The sequence below is a fragment of the Xyrauchen texanus genome, chromosome 23 (genome assembly GCF_025860055.1).
Source record: "Xyrauchen texanus isolate HMW12.3.18 chromosome 23, RBS_HiC_50CHRs, whole genome shotgun sequence".
Lineage (NCBI taxonomy): Eukaryota > Metazoa > Chordata > Actinopteri > Cypriniformes > Catostomidae > Xyrauchen > Xyrauchen texanus.
This window is the reverse complement of record NC_068298.1, coordinates 12,095,725-12,120,742: the sequence shown is the minus strand read 5'-3', so window position 1 is coordinate 12,120,742 and position 25,018 is coordinate 12,095,725. Positions and strand designations below refer to the sequence as shown.

Sequence of the window (25,018 nt, the reverse complement as noted above, 5' to 3'; positions counted from 1 at the left end):
CCAGTTCAATTAACATCACACTATTACCACCTGTGGAAAGCAGACAGTGAACTCAATTTAATTAAAAAACATTTGTTATACATTTAATTTTAGTCATGATAGTGATAATTTATAAAATAATGCTAAAATGTTGGAGAAGAGTGTTATAACCTGTGAATATCCAGATGCAGGTGTAGTCATGCACACTTTTGGCATGTTAAAGAGAATATTTTCATTCCTACATCACAGTACTGGACTGATGCTGTACATGTCACAGATAAACTCACAAAGGCAGCGAGATTATATCAGGGTTTATTGAACAGATGAAGTGAAACAGGTGAGACAATCCAGAAACAGTAGAGATGGTAACTGATGGTGAGAATGATCCAGACAGGGTTATGTAGCAATGTATAGATGATAGGTAAACTCACAACAGTCCATGGATCTTTGCAGGGAACGTAAACAAACACAGTAGAGTCCAAACACGGGAGATAATGTGGGAATACACAAAACCAAACTCTGAAGAGGAGAACACTAAACACAGTAAGTATAAACGGGAAAGTATCGAAAAACTAGGGAGTCTGTGGTCACAGGAAGAATATACTGTAGATGAGAACAGACAATTATTGTGAGTGAGAGCGGGGTTTAAATGCATCCCTTGATTATAATGTTGATGTTCAGGTGCATGTACTTTGAACTCAGGGGAGAGTGAGCGCAGTGTCAGCAGTGAGGGAGAGGGACAGAGAGAGCCCGGTTGATCCGTGGCAATTACATCCACTGGAATGGAGTCCAGTGGCTGGTTGATGGAGAGAGTTCTGTGCATACTCTGCCCATGGTAGGAAACGGTTCCTGCTGTCCTGGTGGTTGTGGCAGTAGGTCCACAGAAAGTGGCCAATCTCTTGAATCTTCCGCTCTGACTGCCCATTAGACTGTGGATGATAACCAGAGGTTAAACTTACTGATACCCCCAGGAGGGAGAGGGCTGCAGTTTCCTCACTCCCTGGGTTACTTAGCTGGTACTCACAACCGCCATACTCATGGCAATCAGCACTTGCTGTCGGGCCCCCATGAACGCGGACCTTCCGCCTTCATGTGCCCAACTGCACCACACTCGCACCTCAGGCTGGCAGGTGATGGCGAGTCTAGAGGTCATCTCTACAGAACCTCCTCCTCAGTCGCCTACCCGCCCCAGGCCGAGGTAGCGGAGGTAGGTAAGTGCTTTGAGCTTCTCCTCAGCACAACAACCTCGGGACGAAGCGATGCTCCCCGACGTGATGTTTCCTGCTCCCCCCCACCACGAGGCCGCACCTCCAGGTACATCTCACATGATCCTCTTAGTGCCCCTTGCCTGGAGCTTGGACGTTGGGCTTACACTTTCCAGCCCGTCGTGGTGGCTGGCCAAGACCATCCGTCTCGGCTACATGATTCAGTTTGCCAGGCGCCCGCCCCACTTCAGCGGCATCCTCGGTGCAGGGCGAAAACGCCTCCACCCTGCATGCGGAAATCGCAACCCTTCTGCGCAAGATGGAGAATGGGTTCTACAGCCCCTACTTCATCGTTCCCAAGACAGGTGGTGGGTTTCAGATAATCTTGGACCTGCGAGTTCTGAACTGGGCCTTACACAGACTCCCATTCAAGATGCTGACGCAGAAACACATTTTTAAACATCATATTCTGACATGCGTCCAGCATAAAGATTGATTTGTGGTGGTAGACCTGAAGGACGCATACATTCACGTCTCAATATTAACCCGTCACAGACCCTTTCTACGGTTTGCTTTCAACAGGCAGGTGTATCAGTACAAGGTCCTCCCCTTTGGACTCTCTCCTTGCGTCTTCATGAAAGTCGCAGAGGCAGCTCTTGCCCCGTTAAGGGAAGTGTGTATTCACATACTCATCTACTTCAACAACTGGCTAATCCTAGCACACTCTCTACAGTTGCTCTGTGCACACAGGGATCTGGTACTCAGGCACCTCAGCAATTTAGGGCTTCGGGTCAACTGGGAAATGAGCGAGCTCTACCTGGTTCATAGCATCTCTTTTCTCGAGTTAGACTCGGTCTCAATGACAGCGTGCCTCACAAGTGAGCATGTTCAGATGGTGCTGAACTGCCTGAGTATGTTCAGACATAGCGGTTCCACTGAAAAAATTTCAGAGGCTCCTGGGGCATAAGGCATCCTCAGCGGCAGTCGCACCACTCAGGTTCATGCATATGAGACCGCTTCAGCAGTGGCTGAGGTCACTGTGCATCATTCATGTCCTGGGCCACCTCAATGCCACAGCAGACACTCTGTCATGGCAGGTAACACTCAGCGGAGAGTAGAGACTCCACCCTCAGGTTGTCCATCTGATTTGGGGTTGATTTGGCAGAGCACAGGTAGATCTGTTTGCCTCCCATGAATCCACCCACTGCCCACTCTGGTACTCTCTGACGGAAGCTCCCCTAAGCACAGTTGTGCCGGCACACAGCTGGCCCGGGGCTGCACAAGTACGCATTTCACCCAGTGAGCCTACTTGCAAGGTCCTGTGCAAGATCAGGAAGGACGAGGAACAAGTCACTCTTGTGGACCCTTACTGGCCCACTCGGACTTGGTTCTCGGATATGCTCCTCGTGATAGAACCTCCCTGGCAGATTTCCCTGAGGAAGGACCTTCTTTCTCAGGGACTTGGCACTCTCTGGCATCCATGGCTAGACCTCTGGAACCTCCAAGTCTGGCCCTTGGATGGGATGTGGAATATCTAAGCGGTCTACCACCAGCCTTTGTAGACATGATCACTCAAGCCAGAGCTCCCTCTAACAGGCAGCTTTATGCCCAAAGGTGGCGCTTATTCGAAAATTGGTGTTCTTCCCAATCTGATGACCCACAGAGGTGCATGGTCAGGTGAGGGCTCTCATTCCTGCAGGAGCGGCTAACCATGATGCAGTGGACTGTAAGTTGTTAGGGAAGCACAACCTAATCATCAGGTTCCTTAGAGGTGCCCAGAGGCTGAACCCTAGAACTAAAGGCCCTCTACTTTAAGACGGCCCTCCTGATTGCGCTCACTTCCATCAAGAGGGTTGGGGACCTGAAAGCATTCTCTGTCAGCGACACTTGCCTGGAGTTCGGTCCAGCAGATTCTCACATCATCTTGAGACCCCGACCGGGCTACATGGCCAAGGTTCCTATGACCCCTTTCAGGGATCAGGTAGTGAACCTGCAAGCACTGCCCCGGGAGGAGGAAGACACAGCCTTAGCATTGCTGTGTCCAGTGCATGCTTTTCGCACCTATTTGGATCGCACATAGAGCTTTAGACACTTTGAGCAGCTCTTTATCTGCTTTGGTGGACAGCAGAAAGGGAACGCTGTCTCCAAACAGAGGTTTGTCCACTGGATCGTGGACGCCATTGCGTTTGCCTACCAGACCCAGGTCGTGCCCGCCCGCTTGCGGTTTCGAGAACACTCTACAAGGAGTTTGGCATCCTCATTGGCAGTGGCCAATGGTACCTCTTTAGCAGACATCTGCAGAGCAGGCAACACCCAATACCTTCATGAGATTTTACAATCTCCGGGTTGAGCCATTCTCATCCCGTGTTTTGTCAGGTCCGAACACATAGAATTCGGCAATACAGAACAGCTGGCTCGGTATATCACTTACACATAGCGCCTTTCCCCACTCCTGAGGCAAAGACGTGCGCTCTACTCCCCCAGTCAAGTCATGGACCCTGGATGTCCTTCCTCCCTAGCCCTCTGGCTCTGAATTCAGCGGAGGAGGGGGATGCAAATTCTGTTTGACAATTCTCATTGACCTTTTCTCAAAGATAAGAGGTAACTGAGGCTCTCAGGAGAGACCCCTAGTGTCACTACATCGACACAACATCTCATTCATTCCATCAGGGTTCCGACAGTAACCAAGATATTTCGAGGTCGATGGAGTCATCGTGTGCCACCAGCTGCAGTCATGGAGAAGATTCTAGCCCCTGTTGGTAGGTCATTAACAGGGCCGGTTCATTCCAGCCACTCCTGGCTGCAAGCATGTGAAGCACTGCAAGGCATAATCTGTGATTGATTTATTACCTTGTTTGGGATGATAAAGTTGTTCACTCACCGACGAATCATCAGCAGATAAACAAAAACCTCCTTAAAGTGTGCGAGGAAAGCGTTTAATGATTAATGAGTGATTGGGCCATTTTGTTGCTACAAGGTGTTTCCCATTGCAATGCACATCCGGTAAGTAATGAGATGACATTGGCGATCTTCGCTCGATTTGTAATGAAACTTTGAGAATGCATCTCGAGCATCAGCGAACACTGCAGCAGGAATCCGCTGCAATCCTCCACCGCACCCGCAGGAGATGGATTGACCATGGGACTGGCTTGTAGAGAAACTGGAGATGGAGATGTAGACAAGGAGTGAGAAGCGGAGCTAGCATTCTGAGTTCCAGATGGGGATACGACTTAACGAAGTTCTTTCACCAGCTCCTCTAATATTGTTCTCATCATTGTTAGTGGAAAATTGGAAGCCCCCACTGAGTCCATTAGGTTGGTCTGTTCTTCTGTCATGGAGAAACTCTCAAAGGCAGAGCGATGAACTCAATCGCAGGGTTTACTGACCAGATGAATTGAGTCAACAATGTAAACAACAGGTGAGACAATCCAGAAACAGTAGGGATGGTAACAGATGGTGAGGAGAACATTAAACACTGTAAGTATAAATGGGTATTTATCGACAAACTAGGGAGTCTGTGGTCTTAGGTAGAACATAGACGAGAACAGACAATGATTGTGAGTAAGAGCGGGGTTAAAATGCAGTCCTTGATTTGAATGCTGATGATGTGTATGTGCGTGTAATTAGAACTCAAGGGAGAGTGAGCACAGTGTCGGCTGTGAGGGAGAGGGAGAGAGAGACAGTACAGAGTGAGACAGATCACCCAGCTTTCAGAGTAATAACACATTTTATGGAGATACAAAAGCAATATTAGCATAATATATAATAATCTGGAAAGAAGGCAACAACAATTAACTTACTTTTAGATCAGGTTGATGCACAGTTTTGAATAAAGACACAGAAAGCCAAACTCTGCTGCATCTATCCATCCATCCCTCCATCCATACTTCCATCCATCCATCCATCTTATCTTATGTAGGTTTGCGGGGTGAACTCCGCTGCATGATCTTTCCAAATTTCAAAGTGCGCATTCTTTCCCTTCAATCTTGCATGATGTTCTCTATGTCTGTTGCGAGAAGGCTTGTGTAAAATGAGACAGTCAAGTTGGGTATTAATATAGTAACGATAATCGATTCTTAAATTCCATAATCTATGCATCAAAATTTATTTGACAGATCAATGCACCACTATGCATCTATGGATTTTTACAACCTAGTAGGAAATCGTTCAGCCAGAGACTGAAATAAAAATGTAAGGGCCAAATTGTTGTAGACATCTAGGCAATAGGATGATTTTATTATCATATTGTGTTTTCATGGACAAATGCAACTGCTGTAATTGTGTAAAATATTTTTTATTATGTTTAGCCTATACATTTTTTCATATGTTGAGACCCATAACACTTGCTGGAGTAAATTCAGCTGAAGCAATGAGAGAAAATTATGCTGATGCATAGCCTTATACTCTCGAAGTTCAGTTGTTTAGAGACATGAGAATACTCTCAGAACATAAAGGACTTTTATTGTGGGCCATATTGATTACATTCAGCATAAGCACTGCTCAATTAAATGAAAAGGCTGCCATATACAATCTTCAAAGTCAGCAAAAGTCAACTAAACACTCAGCAGAAAGGACACTATATGTAAAGTGTATGTTTACAAAACATGGAACCATGTTTGAGTGCGTGACCAATCCAAGGTTTGAGACAATGCACGCAAGTCCAATTCACAAAGAGGCCAATGCCCTGTCACAGAAGAGAGTGTTTTGACACTTTAGCAGAGAATGATTTAAGACATGTACTGTAAGTATTGCACAGTCAGGGCTTCTACTGACCACTAACAAACACATGCCCTCACTGCTGCCTAACCTCTTCAAACTTTGTTACAGAATAAGGATATGTGAGCCCCGTTCAAACAGTCTCATATAAAGAATCAATAAAATGTGTCAGGATGTTATTTGGGGAACCCAGCAGAGTTGTGTTATCAATTAGACAGAAGAGAAGACTTAAAAGACCATGTTTCTTTGTAGAAAAAGTGTGTCATTTCTGAGGCATTAGTGGCACTGAATTGGAAAAATAATCAGAGAATCAGAATCCGAGTGAGCTTTATTGCCAAATGTGCTTACACATAAGGTGTCTTGGTGACAGAAGCTTCCAGTGCACAAACAATACAACAACGAGATAATAAAAAATAGAATAAATAGAATAAAAATAAAAAGCAAATAGAATATATATATATATATATATATATATATATATATATATATAGAAATACACAAAATACAAAAAGTATATATATATATATATATATATATATATATATATATATATATATATATATATATATATATATATATATATATATATACAAAGGATTATTAGGAACACCTGTTCAATTTCTCATTAATGCAATTATCTAATCAACCAATCACATGGCAGTTGCTTCAATGCATTTAGGGGTGTGGTCCTGGTCAAGACAAATGTCCTGAACTCCAAACTGAATGTCAGAATGGGAAAGAAAGGTGATTTAAGCAATTTTGAGCGTGGCATGGTTGTTGGTGCCAGACGGGTCGGTCTGAGTATTTCACAATCTGCTCAGTTACTGGGATTTTCATGCACAACCATTTCTAGGGTTTACAAAGAATGGTGTGAAAAGGGAAATACATCCAGTATGCGGCAGTCCTGTGGGCGAAAATGCCTTGTTGATGCTAGAGGTCAGAGGAGGATGGGCCGACTGATTCAAGCTGATAGAAGAGCAACTTTGCCTGAAATAACCACTCGTTACAACCGAGGTATGCAGCAAAGCATTTGTGAAGCCACAACACGCACAACCTTGAGGCGGATGGGCTACAACAGCAGAAGACCCCACCGGGTACCACTCATCTCCACTACAAATAGGAAAAAGAGGCTACAATTTGCAAGAGCTCACCAAAATTGGACAGTTGAAGACTGGAAAAATGTTGCCTGGTCTGATGAATCTCGATTTCTGTTGAGACATTCAGATGGTAGAGTCAGAATTTGGCGTAAACAGAATGAGAACATGGATCCATCATGCCTTGTTACCACTGTGCAGGCTGGTGGTGGTGGTGTAATGGTGTGGGGGATGTTTTCTTGGCACACTTTAGGCCCCTTAGTGCCAATTTGGCATCGTTTAAATGCCACGGCCTACCTGAGCATTGTTTCTGACCATGTCCATCCCTTTATGGCCACCATGTACCCATCCTCTGATGGCTACTTCCAGCAGGATAATGCACCATGTCACAAAGCTCGAATCATTTCAAATTGGTTTCTTGAACATGACAATGAGTTCACTGTAATAAAATGGCCCCCACAGTCACCAGATCTCAACCCAATAGAGCATCTTTGGGATGTGGTGGAACGGGAGCTTCGTGCCCTGGATGTGCATCCCACAAATCTCCATCAACTGCAAGATGCTATCCTATCAATATGGGCCAACATTTCTAAAGAATGCTTTCAGCACCTTGTTGAATCAATGCCACGTAGAATTAAGGCAGTTCTGAAGGCGAAAGGGGGTCAAACACAGTATTAGTATGGTGTTCCTAATAATCTTTTAGGTGAGTGTATATACACACATACATATGTACACATACATATCTTTTATATACAGAAAGTGCAAGGGAATGTAATGGCAGAAGAGATAGGATATGTTGGATAAACATAAATAAACTAAGCTGTGTATTGCTCAAAATTATTGCTCAAACGGGCAGTTTTAACTGTTCATGAGATGGATAGGGAAAAAAACTGTTCTTGTGCTTGACGGTTCTGGTGCTCAGTGCTCTGTAGCACCGGCCAGAAGTTCAAAAAGGTAGTGAGTGGGCTGGGTGAGTAGGGTCCAGAGTAATTTTTACCCTTTTCCTAAATCTGGAAGTGTAAAGTTCTTGAAGTGAGGGCAGGGGGCAACCAATAATCCAAATAGCAATCCAAACTGTCCTTTATAGTCTTCTGATGTCTGATTTCATAGCTGAACCAAACCAGACAGTATTGAGTAGAACTGTATCAGTAGCACCTATGGCAGGTTGAACTTCCTCAACTGGCGAAGGAAGTACAACCTCTGCTGGCTCTGCATTTTTTACAATGGAGTCGATGTGGGTCTCCCTCTTTAGGTCATGTGAGATCGTAGAGCCCAGGAACCTGAATGACTCCATCGCTGCCACAGTGCTGTTCGGAATTGTGAGCGTGGTCAATGTTGTGGTGTTCCTCCTGAAGTCCAGTATCATCTCCACTCTTTTGAGTCTGTTCAGCTCCAGGTTGTTTTGACTGCACCAGACAGCCAGCTGTTCAACATCATCGTCATCCTGGATGAGGCAGATGACAGTAGTGTCACCTGCAAATTTCAGCAGTTTAATAGAGGGTCCTTGTTGGTGCAGTCATTTGCGTACAGGTAGAAGAGTAGTGGGGAGAGCACACATCCATGGGGGGCACCAGTGCTGATCGTACAGATGCTGGAAGTGAATTTCCCCAGTCTCACTAACTACTGCCTATCTGTCAGAAAGCTTGTGATTCAATGACAGATAGAGGTGGGACAAGAGAGCGGGTTTAATTTAGACCGGAGAATAGCTGGGATGATGGTGTTGAAAGCCGAACTGAAGTCCACAAAAAGGATCCTTGCATATGTCCCTGGTCTGTCCAAATGTTGCAGGATATGATGCAATCCCATGTTGACTGCATCATTCACAGACCTGTTTGCTCAATAAGCAAACTGAAGGGGATCCAGAAAGCTGCCTGAGTTTTGCTGTAAACCATGGTTTGTCATTGTTGAACATTAAAGAAGTTCTAGTTGGAATGCACAGATCCTCATAGAAACTGATATATGATGTCACAGTATCTGTGAGCTCATCCAGACTGGTGTCTGCAGCTTCAAAAACACTCCAATCAGTGCAGTCAAAGAAGGCTTGTAGTTCCAGCTCTGCTTCATTGGTCCATCTTTTTACAATCTTTAGTACAGGTTTAGCTGATTTAAGTTACTGCCTGTAGGTCGGAAGATGATAAACCATACAGTGGTCAGAGAGACCCAAAGCTCCTCTAGGGACAGAGCAATATGCATCTTTTAATGTTGTGTAGCAGAGCTCCAGTATATTTCTGGTGGGGGATGTAATGTGTTGTCTGTATTTTTGCAGTTCACGGGTGAGATTGGCTCTGGTAAAATCATTGAGAATAACAATAAGTGAGTCGGGGTATTGTTGTTCCATCTCTGTGATCTGAACAGCCATTTGTTGCAGCTAATATTTATTTAGGTGGGTCGGTGCACGCAGATTCGGAAGGCTTCGGCACTGATCCGGGCATCTATAATAATCAGGGTTTTTAATAAGGGGATAAGTAACAGATAGACCTACATTTTGAGGCTGTCAAACTGGTAATGTACGTTAACCTACCCGTCACCGCCGGGTCTCTGCTGCCTTCAGCGGCTTCCGAAGCACCTGCTTCGGTTTCGGTACTTGAACAGGAGCCGATTTTTGAAAAAAGTGGAGACGGTTGGAATATTTCTCCTAATTAAATCCTCTTGCTATCCTTCTCCCTTTTAGCTTTCTGTTTTGTGTCTCCACTGCTCCACCGTTTTTTATCCATGTTGTTTGTTTTTTCGATGTCCTCAATTCTCTTTTTTTCACACTATCTTCTACCGCCGGTCTTGCAGCTATCAACAGTTTCCGCTGTAACCTTACTCATTGTCATCATCAGACACAAGCGACAAAACTGATCATACTTTTTGTGTGCAAATAAATTACTGTTTACACACATACACACAAACACACACTCATTATTTAATTTAATTTTAAATAAAAAAAATACAATAAAAAAAAAGGATGAGGCCTACAGGTCGGAGGCCCCCGGGCACCGGCCCGGTGGTAAATCCGGCCTTGTTTATGTATGATAAATTGCTTGTGATGTTCCTCATCTGAAAGTCACTTTGGATGATGATGAAATGTACATGTAAATCTATGCTGCCTTCAGAAATAATGAATGCACAGACTAAGTGAAGGCATGTCATTAGACTCAATTCAAATGTGCATTGAGACCGCCATATACTGCCTGCAAAGGCTGCCTTTTTATGTTTCAGGCACAAAGCTTTATCTTTTTCATACTCAGGTGCAATAAGGGCCAGACGCTCACCTGGGGGGGGGGGGGGGCAGAGGTCCCATTGCACTTCCTCTGACGTACATCAGTGTTTAGCACTCTTTTGCCAGCTGTAAACATGCTGTGGTGAACACATGGTAGGAATGGCATATTTTTATGGCCAGAGGCATGATATAAACAGGAACAGAGTCTGAAGCATTGACACATCTGGGTCAAGGGACCCATTTGATCTAAAGGATTGTTGGTACTGTGGCTTTTTCCTCGTTCCTCTCTCTCTCTCTCTCTCTCTCTCTCTCTTTGACTTACCTGAACTATCCAACAACATATCCTTGCTAGAAAGGCACAAAATGTTCACAAACCTTGGCCAATCTGTCAACGTACAATAGATGGCAAAGTGTGAGGGTTAGAACTTGATGGGAAGCGAAGGGTGGAAGGTTGTGTGAGGGGTACAGACATTTAGAGCGCCCATACACAGTACTTACATTTACTCAACAAGTCAATCACTGTTTCTATCAAACACAATTAGTTTGAAACTGGTTTAAAGATTTAGAGCTATTAGATAGAAACACTTTTTTTTTATACATTTCATTAAAAACAATATTAATATCATTAGCATCACAGTAGTACTGGATGTGTGATTAACAGATTATATATTACAGCAATGTACTTTCAAAGAGACATGTCTTTGTGCAGGGTTTCCGCGGGGTCTTAAAAAGTCTAAAAAAGTCTAAAATTTCAAAATCACAATTTAAGGCCTTAAAAAGTCTTAAATTTGCTGAAGTATTGTGTTCTAGGTCTTAAATCATTTTAAACAGGTCTTAATTTTCCTACGTCCATGTAAATCTCATTTAAATGCTCCCGCAGCGCTTTGGAATGTTTTTTTTTTTTATTATTCCGTGGTGTTGTAGTTTCTTATTTCGCTAGTCCAAATATAATTCGCTGTATTACGACTACAAAATAGACCAACATGCAACAGCCAATCAGCTTTGAGCTTTCGTGTTATTGGCGCGAGTCTCTCGGATACCACAGAAAGACATAAAACGGATTTTATTCAGCTATGGGGAAGTGCAAGTTTAGCGATACTTGGCATGAAAAATCTGAATTTCGTGCTTGGTTAAAGCCAGTTGCAAATAACGCATTTGAAGCCTACTGGTTCTTATGCAAGAAAGCTATTAAATTGGGAACGTTGGGTGTACGGGCGCTGGAGTCTCATTCAAAAAGTGAAAAACATCTAACTGCTGTGAAGGATCTCCAGCAAACGACAGCCATCAGCCAGTTCTTGCAAGTATCTGGCGGCTCCAGCACTACACTGCCTAGGCTAGGCCCACACAGTAGCTCCGCAACTCCTGCAATCGACCTCCGTGTTGCTTTTGGATCAGAGCCAACACTAAAAGCGGAGTTGCTCTGGGTTCTCCACACGGTGACAAGACACCAGTCCTACAGTGCGAATGAGGAAATCGGGGAATTGTTTCAAACAATGTTTCCGGACTCTGATATAGCTAAATCCTTCAGATGCGGGAAAGATAAAACGTCCTACATTACGCGCTTTGGAATAGCGGATTTTATAAAAAGAGAACTAATTTCCAAAATCACGGGACCGTTCATGCTGATGTTCGATGAAAGTCTGAATCGCACCACCAAAACGAAACAGCTGGACCTGCACTTACGTTTTTGGGAGGGCGGGCAGGTGCAGTCAAGATACCTGGGATCCCAGTTCATAGGTCATGCAACTGCCGAGGACTTAATGAAACATGTGAAAGTAAGTAAATGTTTTATTTTAGCAAAGAAATAAATTTTAGCTAAAATTATTTGAGCTGTTACGACTTTGTTTATAGATTTTTTTTTTTTTCATTAGCAAAAGGGTGATTAGAGTGGTATTTTCTGTTGTATTAAAGGAGAACTCCGGTCAATTTTAACATTGAGCTCATTTTTTTGTAAATTTGGAGTGCTGTCAGTACAGAGAACAACGACAAAAATTGGTGTTGCCTACACCGTGTTATCTATCCTCTTTTTAAAACGTGCACCCTGTTGACTTAAATGGGGCGCGTTCTCTTGAATTGCTTAGTTACCAATGATCGCGCGCGTTGAACTCGACAATCGACTACTGTGGACTTCGACCGAAAACAGGAAGGCCCTGGCCCAATATCCACACTACGCCCTAAGGTCTTCCTCGAAGTGGACACTTGTTGAAAGTGCACTTAGCAGAGTAAGTGCGCAAGGGCCCGAAGCTGTGAAAAGCAGAATTGGGACAGTTTTGCACACGTCACTATCTACGTCACTTCTGTTGTGATCAGGAGAGCAAACACCGGTCATTTGGCTAATGCGTGTGCTGCTTATAATAGCTGTAACATGACACAATCCTTTGAATGAAAAAATTTATATCTTTTTTTACTCTTAGCTACCAACCTTTCTATTAATTTTATTAATACTAAAACAGTTTTTGGTTAAGATAAATTGTGATTGAGGTTTACCTGAGCTTCCACTGTCTTACCGTATTCACAGCGATTCGAAATGCAATTTTAATTATGTTATTATGGAAATTGATATATGAAATTCTTCCCATACATGAAAAAATACATGACGTGTTGGTGATATATTATATATAGGTTATATATTAAAATAGTCTTACATAGGCTATATGAAATAAAATGACACAACCCTGTCTCTTTTTGTTAAATTTCAGTTTTATTGATCAATAATAGCCATTATTAAAGTATAAGTAGCCTAAAAGGTATAAGAAGCTATATAAGTCAAGAAATAAAGCAAGTTAAAAGATTCAGTCAAACATAAGTCAACAGGCTAACGTTACAGTTAAATAGCCTAAATATATAAAGTTATGTTAGGAGGGCCAGCAAGGAAAAATCAGCTGAGCTCAAGAATATTGAGGAGGAGATTCTGGCCAAGAGAGAAGAGCTGAGATCAATGTAGTGCACACTCACGCATCCGCAAACTCACGTCAATATGTTTCTGTTTTTTTTCTGTAGTTCAAAAATGCTGTCTTCAGTACTATGTTCAGTTTGAATAAATTCATTTTCTTTGCAAGTAATTTTGAGACTCTGCGTTTCCTTTGTACGTTTTTTTTAATGTCGTGATATAGGTCTTAAATTTCATTCATAATGGTCTTAAAAAGGTCTTAAAAAGTCTTAAATTTGACTTTGTGAAACCTGCAGAAACCCTGTTGTGAATCTTTGAGTCATATACAGATTCATATATCGATGGAGCATAGTCAGATTAGCTCTATTTACATTCTTAATGCAAGCATCTGATGTTTGTTATTGAAATATGAATTAAGAACTTTATGAAGTGTTATGCAATAGTTTCTCTCAGTGTCGTATTGTGCAGTTTTACTTTTTTCATATAAACTCACTGTTACTACTACAGGCCAAGGCCTACTTTTCACCTTAGAATCAGCTTTATTATTTCTCTCTCAAATTTACAGCACTCTTGGTTAGATAAGTGCCTGCCATTCAGTCACTCATTAAGAGTGCTCTATGCTTTAATTTTCTATTTATCATAAAGCTATTTATGGTTTTATACAGAGTTGAGTTATTGCCTTTTCAATTCTGAAATTAAAAACAATGCTTTTTTAACGCTTTGTGATGTATAGCATGAAATAAATGGTAATAAAGCTTTGTGGATGAATTTTTTAATTATGTACATTGTCTAAGGCATTAAAGCACAGTTGTAAATATTGATAAATATCAGTTTACATCAATTTGATAGTGTTATTGGCAGTCACAACACCAAATCTGTGCCTGCAGAACCCAGCAGAAAGCTCCACAGAGTTCTACACATCTCCACAGTGTGATAATTTATTAAATATTTCATCTTATTTGGTTATGTTTTCAACTAATAATGAGACTGTTGTAATAAGACCTTAATGTCAGTTTAACATGTTTTACCAATTTGAAATCCATTTCACTGAATTCTGCAGAATTTCCTCCCAAATAGCACAGAAAATGTGAAAAAAAAAAAAAGCAAACCAATGTTGCTATGTGTTCTTAGGAATCTTAGGTCCCTCAGAATATTGATGGTTAATATTAGAGGTGCCGTTTAAGCAGATGACGTCAAGTTATCTAGACCGACAAATCAGGCAGGTTAAGAAGGTCTAGCAAGTTGACAGAATCTCTTATTCCTGTATATTGTAGATGCTTGATCGGTTGACATTTTGTCAGTGTGGCAGGGCGGAGGGCCCTCAAGAGGTATAAGGGCTGACCGAAGAGGGCAGTATGTCAGAGAGAGAGATTTACGGACAGCTGTACGACACTTCTGAGTGTGTGTGTGTGTGTGTGTTTATCTTTTGGTTAAGTTTTAAAAGAAACTATTATTTATATTATCAAGCCGGTTCTTACCTCCTCCTTTCCATTAACCCCTTTACACTGGTGCCGTAATCCAGGAAGGAGGAGGGATGTGCCATAGTGGAGTTCTCGCCGCTACCATCCACCTCAAAGCAGCAGCCGTGGCCATCCACCGGAGGAGCCCGGCCGCCTGGAAACAGAGGAATGGCCGCCGACCTTGAGGGGAGGAGGGGCTCCCAACCAACCGCCTGGTGTGGTTACCACTGACAGGGGCGGGGGAGACCCCTACCGTCCACCAAAAACGCAGCAGGGCATTCCGTCTGCCAGGGGCCGGAGGACTGCCTCTGATCTGCTGGGGAGGTGTGGCTGTCATCCATTAGAGGGTGGAGGAGTGGCCGAGGACCAAGCTATGGCGTATCAGAACCAGAAAGTTTTTTTCTCTCACTCTCTCCTCTCTCTCTCCCACTGCCACTCTGTGTTGGCCTTTCCCTCTCTTAATTTGGCATGATCGCCGTTACGGTGTGTAGGTGCCACACTTTTTTTTTTGTTTCCCTCCCCATGTCCCCTCCCTCATCCAGGTAGACGGGGATGACCTCCCGGCAGATGGGGTGGAAGGCACGCCCCTCCCCAGGGAAAGAGGGGGAGGGATGTACTTCATGTCGGGGGTTCCCCGGCCTTAGAGAACGAGGGAGGAATGTGGTCTAATCAGGCTACCGAAGATGGCAGTGCGACAGAGAGAGAGATTTACGGACAGCTGTCTGACACCTGTGTGTGTGTGTGTGTGTGTGTGTGTGTGTGTGTGTGTGTGTGTGTGTGTGTGTGTGTGTGTGTGTGTGTGTGTGTTTGTCTTTTGGTTAAGTTTTTTTTTATCTATTATTTATATTATCAAGCCAGTTCATCTTCCTTCAGGAATTTCGAGGTGCCTTGTTGTCCATCACATGCACACTATATTAAAGTTATAGTCCCCCAAAAAAAAATCATAAAAGAAAAAAGTCAGTAATGTGTTTAGCATGGTTATGTACAATTATTTAGGAGGACACATGAGCAGCTTTTACTGTGTTGATGTACAAATAAAGATTATGTATCCCATAACTGTTGCTCCCCTTTTCAAATAGGTACTATGCCATTTGTTGCCAGCCACTGGTCTACAGGAATAAGATGACACCGCTAAGAGTGGCTGTAATGATCGGAGGATGTTGGATAATTCCAACCGTTATTTCCTTCTTACCCATAATGCAAGGCTGGAACAGTATTGGAATAAATGATTTGGTGAGTCATTTCTATTAGATGTTACAGATTGTTTGTGCTGATAAGGCTTCTGAATTAAATCTGACTTTGGTTCTTTTAATAATTATGTTTCTTTGATTCTCTGACACCTTGTTTACAATCAGAGCAAAAACATGAGAAAGCATGGATTTTTAAAATGTACTATATAAAGTGCAGGGAGGGATTATTAGCAATCCCAGCAAACTTGATATGCATGTGTTTGCACAAAATAAAAGCCAAATCTTTTTGAAGCATTTAATATATTTTTATGTATAATATATATTATGCAGTTTGAAAAAGGCAAGTATGCATCCATTAACAGGGATTTATGAAGGGGCTCTCATAAAGACCCTTTTTGATGGGTGGGATGATTGAGTAGAAAATTAAATGCCAGAGTTTTGGAACTTAATCCATTACTTTCTAGTAAACAAACAAAAATGGCCCAGGGTGAAGACTGATGCTCCATAATTAAAGTGATGGTGGAGAGAAGGAAATTATATTTGAATGTCTGGAAAGTGTTTCCGGTTTTGGCATGCACATGTAATTCAAATAAAAAAGTTTCTTGAGATAAGGGACTAAACATGTCTTACATAGAAATGTCACCTTTATGTTAGAAAAATCAAGAAATTTGAAATAATACAATTCCTGAAAACATTCAATCTAAAGGAAATGTGTATACTCAGCCATTTATTACTCATATGTTTTAATACTTTCATAAAATGTTTTTAAATGCATGCTCTATACTTGGAAGCACAATGTTAAACTGCCAAACAAAGTGTTTGCAAATTCATGAATATAAATTTCAAATGAAAGGCAGGGATCTGTAAGATAACTTTAAATAATATTTTCCATGAAAACCTGCCTATCAAATTTGTGTCCTCAATTTGCGTACATTTCTTTACAATCCTGAATAAATCAGACAATGTCATGGTCAGCTATAACTCTGAGGACCCCTTTCCCATTTCCTGCTCATGGTGGATGCAACAGTAGGACATATTGTCTGATAAGTTTGATATTTTTTATATTTTAAACAAACTATGTTTAAGTATCTGCTTCAACATCATTGCAGGCCTCCCTGCATGTGCAATTAGACCCATGAAAATGATCCAGAATGCAGCAGTATGTCTGGTCTTTAATGAACCAAAGAGAGCGTATGTTAAACCAATCCTTGTCTCTCTTCACTGGCTGATGGTTGATGCATGTATCAACCTGGTGTCATAATGAAAACGTGACTCTATATTCATTTTTGCAAAACTTGTTATACATGTCTCCAGGTACAATTCCATGAAATTTCCAAGAGAAATTAACACTAGAGGCTCTACAAAAACGGTTTTATTCATTTTCACTCAAATCATGACTTAATACTTATTAAATACTTACTAAATACTTATTTTTCTCTCTATTACTCAGACTCTGCTATTTTATGATATCCACAAAGTTTTACTCAAACACATCTTTTGAAAAACAAAACATTTTAATGCTTGTATTACAGACTCACCCACATATATGCACTTATTCCAACATGAATTTGCATGGGAGCTCACATAAGAGACGGAGGGCCGCAGTTTAAGTCTAGCCATGAACTCAAGCTGACACATGACATTACAGAGTCATTGAAGCGGCCTCTGAAATTAAGTGGTTGCCTCAGAAATGAGCATTTTCATTTCACTTCTGCATTTTAAAACACTAATGCTTAGATTAAGGCATTGATAATGTAAGGGTGAGTTTTTTAACATATCATATGTATTTTAAAACAATATTGGTAATTTGTTAACACTAAAAAACACAGATTTTAAAAACGTTTGTCCCTTATCTGAAGAATCAGTGAATTGTAAATGTTTTAGCTGAACACTAGAGAAATTTCAGATGGAGCGTTTGACAGATAGAAATGCATAAGATGCATTTTGTGGGTGTGGAAAGAGCTAGGTCAGTTTGAAATCAAGCTGAATACAGCAAATTAGCTTTCTAAAAGCACTCCTCAAGCCACCTCGCTAAAATTCTCAGTAGTCAACTGATGCCTGCGTCAGAGTGTGTTGCAGCCAAGGTGGCCTAATATACCTGGAGAGAGCTGTCTATTAACATTCCTCTTCATCTCTATGATGCTTTGCTAACCCCCCCAAAGTACACGTTTTAAGTTTGCTCATAGCCACTCTGATCACACTCTGATATTGGTAGCAGATATGGAAAAATAGAAGTCCTTTTCACACTTTTTAGAGCCCTCCAAAAAACAATCTGTAACTGGTAGAACTAGCATACAGTTTACTTGCAATTAACTGTATACTGTATAGGCCTACTATTTGAAAAAAAAAGGCCAGAATAAATGGTTATTTACCAATGGCCATCAATCAGGAAACATACTTTTTTGCACCATATGATACAGTTTAAATTGGGCAATGCTAACTATTCAATTCCTGACCCCCTGGTTCTGCAAAATTGGTATTTTCCTCCACTTTAGGTTGCAAAAATGTTGTTTGTTTTTTCTCTATGCCCTTACGACACAACATTGCTTTTGAAACCAATGGAAATAAACCATTCTCAGATAAAGAATAAACTGTGGTGTGTAGGCATCCTAAGTTGGATACAAGTTATGTTTTTTGTTTTTTTTGTCTACTGTAACAGCTTTATCATAGACATACTTAAAGGTTTTTGTAAAGGAGTCGTAAGATTAATGTTTTGAGCAAGTGCAAAATTGGGATGTGCTGATCTGAGACAGAGATGATTCATTAACTCTGGAATCAAAAAAATGTAATCAAATAGGACAGATAGTGAAATTATTCTATTTAGTCAGAGGATATAAAAATATATATATTTTAGAGACGACTTTAGAGGAAATCTCCTAGTGTATGATACTCCACCACTTAAATATGAAGTCAAACGGTGAGCAGCCACTTGAAACAACCACGCGTTGCCACGGCACTGGACCATGAATAAATGGAGATGGCAAGAAGTGCTTAATGTGGAACTAAACATTTAATGCCACTCACCTTCAACTCATGTTTCAGTCTTTGTCTTTCCACCCATGACTGCACCCAAATGCGCCCGGCCCATTTCATTTGAGACTCGCACATAGAGACTCGGCACCTGCACATCCACATTTGTTTACATCTGCCATCTGTCTCATAGAAGGGGGCGTGCGTTCCACATGAGTTTGTGACCCCAACTTGACACCCGGAGTGATCCACAGTCATTTAGTGTGTGAATCAATTAATGTAATTAAATGTGATAACATTTTCAGCTGTTTCATATATTAATATTTTTCCCTGTTCAAATAATTGTTAAAAACTATCCGACAGTTTGAATGGGCTTAAAGGCAAAGACAGGAAACATACACTACCTGACAAAAGTTTACACTTGCTTACCAGATTATTATTATTAATTTATTATTTCTCATGATATCAAAAACATTTTAATGAAGGATAATCTTTCAAAGGCTAATAATTTTTCAAGTAGGTTTTATTAAGACAAAGGGGAAACAATAACAGATAAAGGACTGAGGTTGTTTCTATATATTGTGTTTTTGAGCAAGACATAAATTAATGCCTTATGAGTGAAGTCTGTCCATATGTGTGTTTGACCAAATTAAGTATTGAGTGCCAGCTCTGCTCTTAAAAGGTCTCCTCATATTGACTCTTCCCTTAGGTCAGAGAAATATAGAATAGATTTGAATGAACTTACGCAAAGGGAGAAGCGCTAGAAATCATGCAAAAGAATATCACATTCTTCTATGTTTCCATATGCTGAATGTACACACATCCCCCTCTCCACAGATAGAGAATCGGAAGGTCTCCGGCAACTCAACTGTGTGTGTCTTCATGGTGAACAAGCCATACGCGCTGACTTGCTCAGTTGTGGCCTTCTACTTACCTCTCATCCTGATGGTGCTGGCCTACCAGCGCATCTACGTTACGGCACGAGAACACGCCCGGCAGATCAACATGCTGCAGCGGGCTGGAGGAGCGGGGAATGCAGCCTCGGACAGCGCAGACCACCAACGCAACCACCGTATGCGCATTGAAACCAAGGCAGCCAAGACTCTGTGCATCATTATGGGCTGCTTTTGCCTCTGCTGGGCACCTTTCTTTATCACAAATGTGGTGGATCCTTTCATAGACTACAGTGTTCCTGAGCAGCTGTGGGCAGCGTGCCTTTGGCTGGGATACATTAACTCCATGCTCAACCCCATCCTCTACGCCTTCCTCAACAAGTCCTTCCGTCGTGCCTTCCTCATCATTCTCTGTTGTGGACATAAACGTTACCGTCGACCTTCCATCCTAGGGCCTGGAACGCCCTGCGTGGCTACACAGATTAATGGCTCTACACACGTCCTGAAGTAAGTGATCCAAAAATTAAAACATTTTCCTAGTTCTTCTCTTTTCTCTTTTGTGGTTCTGATTGATTCTATTGAATTGTGCATCGCTACATATAGTATAATTACATATTATGGTCCTGTGAGGCCCCGGGGACATCACTCTAATTGAAGGTCCTCTCTTGTCACAAATGTGAGATATAAAGTTGCAAATACAGGAATTAAAGAATTACAGTTATGAGAATATCAGGATTTGCACAGTCATTGAAAACCTGGAAATGTCAGGGAATTTAAACATTTTGATTTCCAAGCCTGGAAAACTTTTAAAATCTTAAGTCATGGAAAAGCCATGGAAATTTCTAAAGTGAACATATGCTCTTTTTTTTTAGTTATGCTCAGCATTACGTTTACATACCTTATGGTCAATGTGCAATTTTCTTCCTTGGCTTCTCATGTGACCTTTCTAGATATTTCACCTCCATGACCTAACAACATTTACTCAGAAAAGAGCACACAACCTGTATATTGCAACTAGGACTGTTATACAGTATATTATGTGAGCATAAACCTCAAATTTGGCCATTTCTGTTTCACTGTGATTCTGCTTGAACTATTAAAACTATTGGTGCACCGATCAGGACATTTGAGGCCGATACGATCACAGATTTTTTAACACAAAGATCGGCCGATACCAATACCGATTTGTTTTCTTTTTAAAGTGCCCTTATCCACACTTTTGCATATTCTGCAGTTATGTTTATGCCCCACACAGTAAACTTAATTGTGAATTGCTAACATTTGTTTGTATTGAAAACAATTATGAATAGTTCTGTTGTCAATATCAATGGTCATTGTGACATACTGGCAACCAGTAAAAACCATGAGGGCATCACACACAGCAGAGATATGTTAAAAAATAACAAAGTTGTCTATTGCTTGCTCCAAAACTGCTCCTGTGAGGAATCATTACTATTTGTGATTTGTTTACCACCATTGAAGTTTTGTTGCAATACAAATCAATAATGATTAAGCAAATGCATGAAGTGCTGTTATTTAAGGTTAAACAGTTATATCTGTTATTACTGCCATTGCAGCCAGCATCAGTCTGATTTAAATTGGCATCCTCAATTCAATTGGGAATAGTGCTGAGATGAGTGACTGATGAGATATTGAGAGCACCTGGAGAGCGTGCTTGTTTGATTGACATGGAGGTCGCTTATTTTGAAGGGGGAGAAGCTAATAGCGCTCAGGATCATTCAAAAAGTCTCTATCACTCCACACATCGCCTGATTGTCACTACTCACCTTACATAACGTATACTTAGATTTTTATTTGCATGTTTATTTGTTGTTTAATTTGTTTTTATGCCTGTTTGCAGTCTCTCCTTGCTCACAGTGAAGCAAGTCAGAATTACTTCCATATTTACTCTAGAAAATGGGAAGCATCTAGGTTACGGATGAACGAGACGTTGTGTCAAAGAAGCGACACTAGGGGTCTCTCTCGAGCGCCGAATATAACTTTGATCTATGAAAAAAGGCCAATGAGAAGTTGGCGGACAGCATTTGCATGTCCCACCCCCGGACATATGGGTATAAAGGCGGGGAAATGCATCTGTTTCATTCAGTATTTTTCTGAGGAGCCGGAAATGGTCCGGCCACAACAGTGGCTCGGCTCAGCGACGTGGCCGGGAGGACACAACGTCTCGTTCCCTCCATCAGGGAACTGAGGTTACATCCGTAACCTAGACATTCCCCGTCTAGGTTACTAGGGGTCCAATTTAAATCACGCCATGCGCTGAGCCGTGTACGTGTACTGCTGACACAAGAGCGGGCAGGACGTTGAGACTGAGTGTAACTCCATGCCGAGAAAAGAGATGCTCTGAACCGGGGCGAGCTTGCTCTTTTCCCGGTTGACCTGAAGCCCTAAACAGCTAAGATGCCTGAGCACCTGGTCCCTGTGGGCGCATAGTAACTCTCGGGAGTGGGCCAGGATGAGCCAGTCGTCGAGGTAGTGGGGCAAGGGCTGCCTCTGCGACCTTAGTAAAGACGCGAGGAGACAGAGACATGCCAAAGGGGAGCCTGGCCGTCGAAGCCTGGCCATCGAACACGAACCATAGAAAGGGTCGATGACGAGCCAATATTGAGACGTGGAAGTACGCGTCCTTCGGGTCTACCGCTGCGAACCAATCTAGATGCCGGACGCAAGTTAAAATATGTTTCTGCGTGAGCATTTTGAACGGGAGTTTGTGTAAGGCCCGGTTGAAAACTCGCAATTCCAAGATCGGTCGTAAGCCACCGCCTTTCTTGGGTATGATGAAGTAAGGGCTGTAGAGACCCTTCTTCATCTTGGTTGGAGGGACAGGTTGCGTCTTTGAGCAAAAGGGTCGCGATTTCTGTGCGCAGGGACTTGGCACGTTCGCCGTGTACTGCTGAAAAGCGTGGACGATTATTTTTGACGTACCCGGCAGGGCTTTGCAGCGGGGCGGGCCATCGAGGGTAGTGAGAGCGGATGAGTGAGGGGCTTTGTGACGAGCAGAGAGGGGTGCGCTCCATGCAGTCGTCAGCTCATCATGCACCTCTGGGAAAAAAGTGACCGGGGGGTGGGGCGTGACTGTGAGTGGCGCGCAGACTCCAGGAACCAATAATCATGGGGAGGATGGAGGGTTCCAGTCCAGCCCCACGCTGGCGGCGGCCCGGGCAAGCATGTCGGACATCTGTGTGTCAGCCTCAGCCTGGGCGTGCTGGCCCGAAAGCGGCAGCCCAGACGAGTCATCCGCGTCAGATGCCGGACTGCTCTCCATCCAACTCAGCGGTCTCTAAAGGATAGGCAAGCTGGCTGTAAGGCGAGCCACTGTTGCCTCGAGCCCGGACGGAAGTCAACGAGCGTGCCGGGGGGCGGGAGGTTCGCGGGGACGTACCCGGCAAAACCGAGCCCGCTGCCACCCCCAGATCGCCTCGATCACCAGCCGCGTTGTCCTCAATCCCGTGGGAAGAAGGAGACCAGATGCATTTCCCCACCTTTATACCCGTATGTCCGGGGCGGGACATGCAAATTCTGTCCACCAACTTCTCATTGGCCTTTTTTCATAGATCAGAGGTATATTCGGCACTCAAGATAGACCCCTAGTGTCACTTCTTCGACACAACATCGAAGTGAGCGACGGACGGGGAACTTAATTTTCATACACATGTTATTCTTACACGTTTTAAAACAAACCGGCAAATTAATACGAATTACAGCATGTCTGAATGTCAACATTTTTGAATGTTTATAATTGCCACCAACTCACACTCCAGTGGCCACACTGTATGCTTCAAGTTCTGAGCAAGCTCTCATTCATTAGAGTAGCAGTATATGCCTACAGCAAAAAAGATTGGCTGTGAATCTAGGCACGATCGGCCAATCGCTGATCATGGATTTAAGACAAAAATCTGCTGATTTAGATCAGTGGCAAATCGATCAGTGCACACCTAATTAAACCCATGGTTTTATGCATTTCCAAACTATTCTCAGAAAAACATTGATTGAGAAGGTGGAATGTTTTACGTGATCAGAGGTTTTCTGTATGGCAAGATTTTGGTGTTAAAACTGACAAAAATGGGGTCAGATCCTACCTAAACCTAGTGAGCCTCAAGAGGCAGCATTTTAAGTCGTCGTAGGCATGCTCCCGAACCAAAGGCAATTTCACAAGGTAGGCAGTTTAATTGTCCTCTCTCATATGATATCTTATTTTCATTCAATTCTATGGTAGGATTGTATGTATCTTCCCCGGGACAATTACTCGTTTACCCAGAAATGTGTGTGTGCTATGTGTATTTATGTTTATTAGAGAACTGTGCCGTTCATCTCGCGTCACCTGTATTGAAATCAGTTGCGAGTCAAGTCTCCTATGGTCATGGTGTTTTGGAAAGCCTGCAATATATTGTGACAAGGTAATGCAAGAATCTGTGCTGAAATGTGCTGCTGAAACTGTGAAGGATGGACTGAAAGTCCCTGGACTTTGTTTTAAACATCTCTTATGTTGGGTTCAGTGTTGGGTTTTGTGGAATTTCCTACATTTTACTCTTAGTTCTTAGTTATTCTGGTGTTTAAGAATAATAGTGTATATCTCAAAAGATCAAGAAGAGTTTGATCTGTTATGATGTAATCACTTTAAATGCTCATTTGGTAATTTAGGATACAGTGCCAGCATTAACAGAACAACGATTCCCAGATGGCTTAACCTTACACTACATGGTTGTGATTGTTGGTCATTGCAGTTGAAGTGCTATGATGGAGGAGATTTGTAGAGGAGAGAGAGAGATGCTCTTCACTGTGAGGGGTCTACTGAGGGAATCTCCCTCAGGCTTTAACCACAGCATAGAATGTTATTTTTGATACTGTGAAGATTAAAGATTTAAGCCAGCTGGTTTATTTGAACTCATGAACCCTCAAGGGAAATCTAGAATACATGCCTTTGTCTGTTGTTATTAATGCAACAAGACATGGAGGACAGATGTACAATATGCTGAGCACAAGTGAATGAGGTATACTGTATATAAAAGACATTAATATGATGTAACATTTTTGAAGGGCATTCATATTTGCAGTGTGTGCACATATTTGTACACTTACATTGTACAACAACATGCTTTTTTTTTTGCCTTTAAAATATTAATATTGGAATTTGTCTTGTGATTGAAGGGAATTTCTCACCAAATGCTTATTGTGCTCTGAAGATTTTAACTTTCCTTTCCGGTTGTAGAAATTATGTTTTTTACACAAACATTCTGGTGAAAAGTTCTCAAATTCTTGTGATGCTCACGTTTATGCATTTTAAAGATGCTCACAATTACAGTATATTTTATCATATGCTTTCACTGGTCCTCTCTCTAGATCTTTTATTGTGAAATGTTGTTATGCAACACTTAAGCCATTCTAAGCCACAATTCAA

At 42.2% G+C, this 25,018-nt stretch overlaps 1 protein-coding gene across 1 annotated transcript in view; it reads left to right on the top strand.

Moving 5' to 3' along the window:
* Positions 1 to 25,018, top strand: part of LOC127617094 (5-hydroxytryptamine receptor 4-like) — a 172,476-nt gene that overhangs the window by 99,611 nt on the left and 47,847 nt on the right. Inside the window, exons 5-6 of the mRNA XM_052088978.1 lie at positions 15,629 to 15,782; positions 19,547 to 20,109. Of these exons, the coding sequence (XP_051944938.1) occupies positions 15,629 to 15,782; positions 19,547 to 20,109 (717 nt within the window). The remainder of the gene's footprint in view (positions 1 to 15,628; positions 15,783 to 19,546; positions 20,110 to 25,018) is intronic.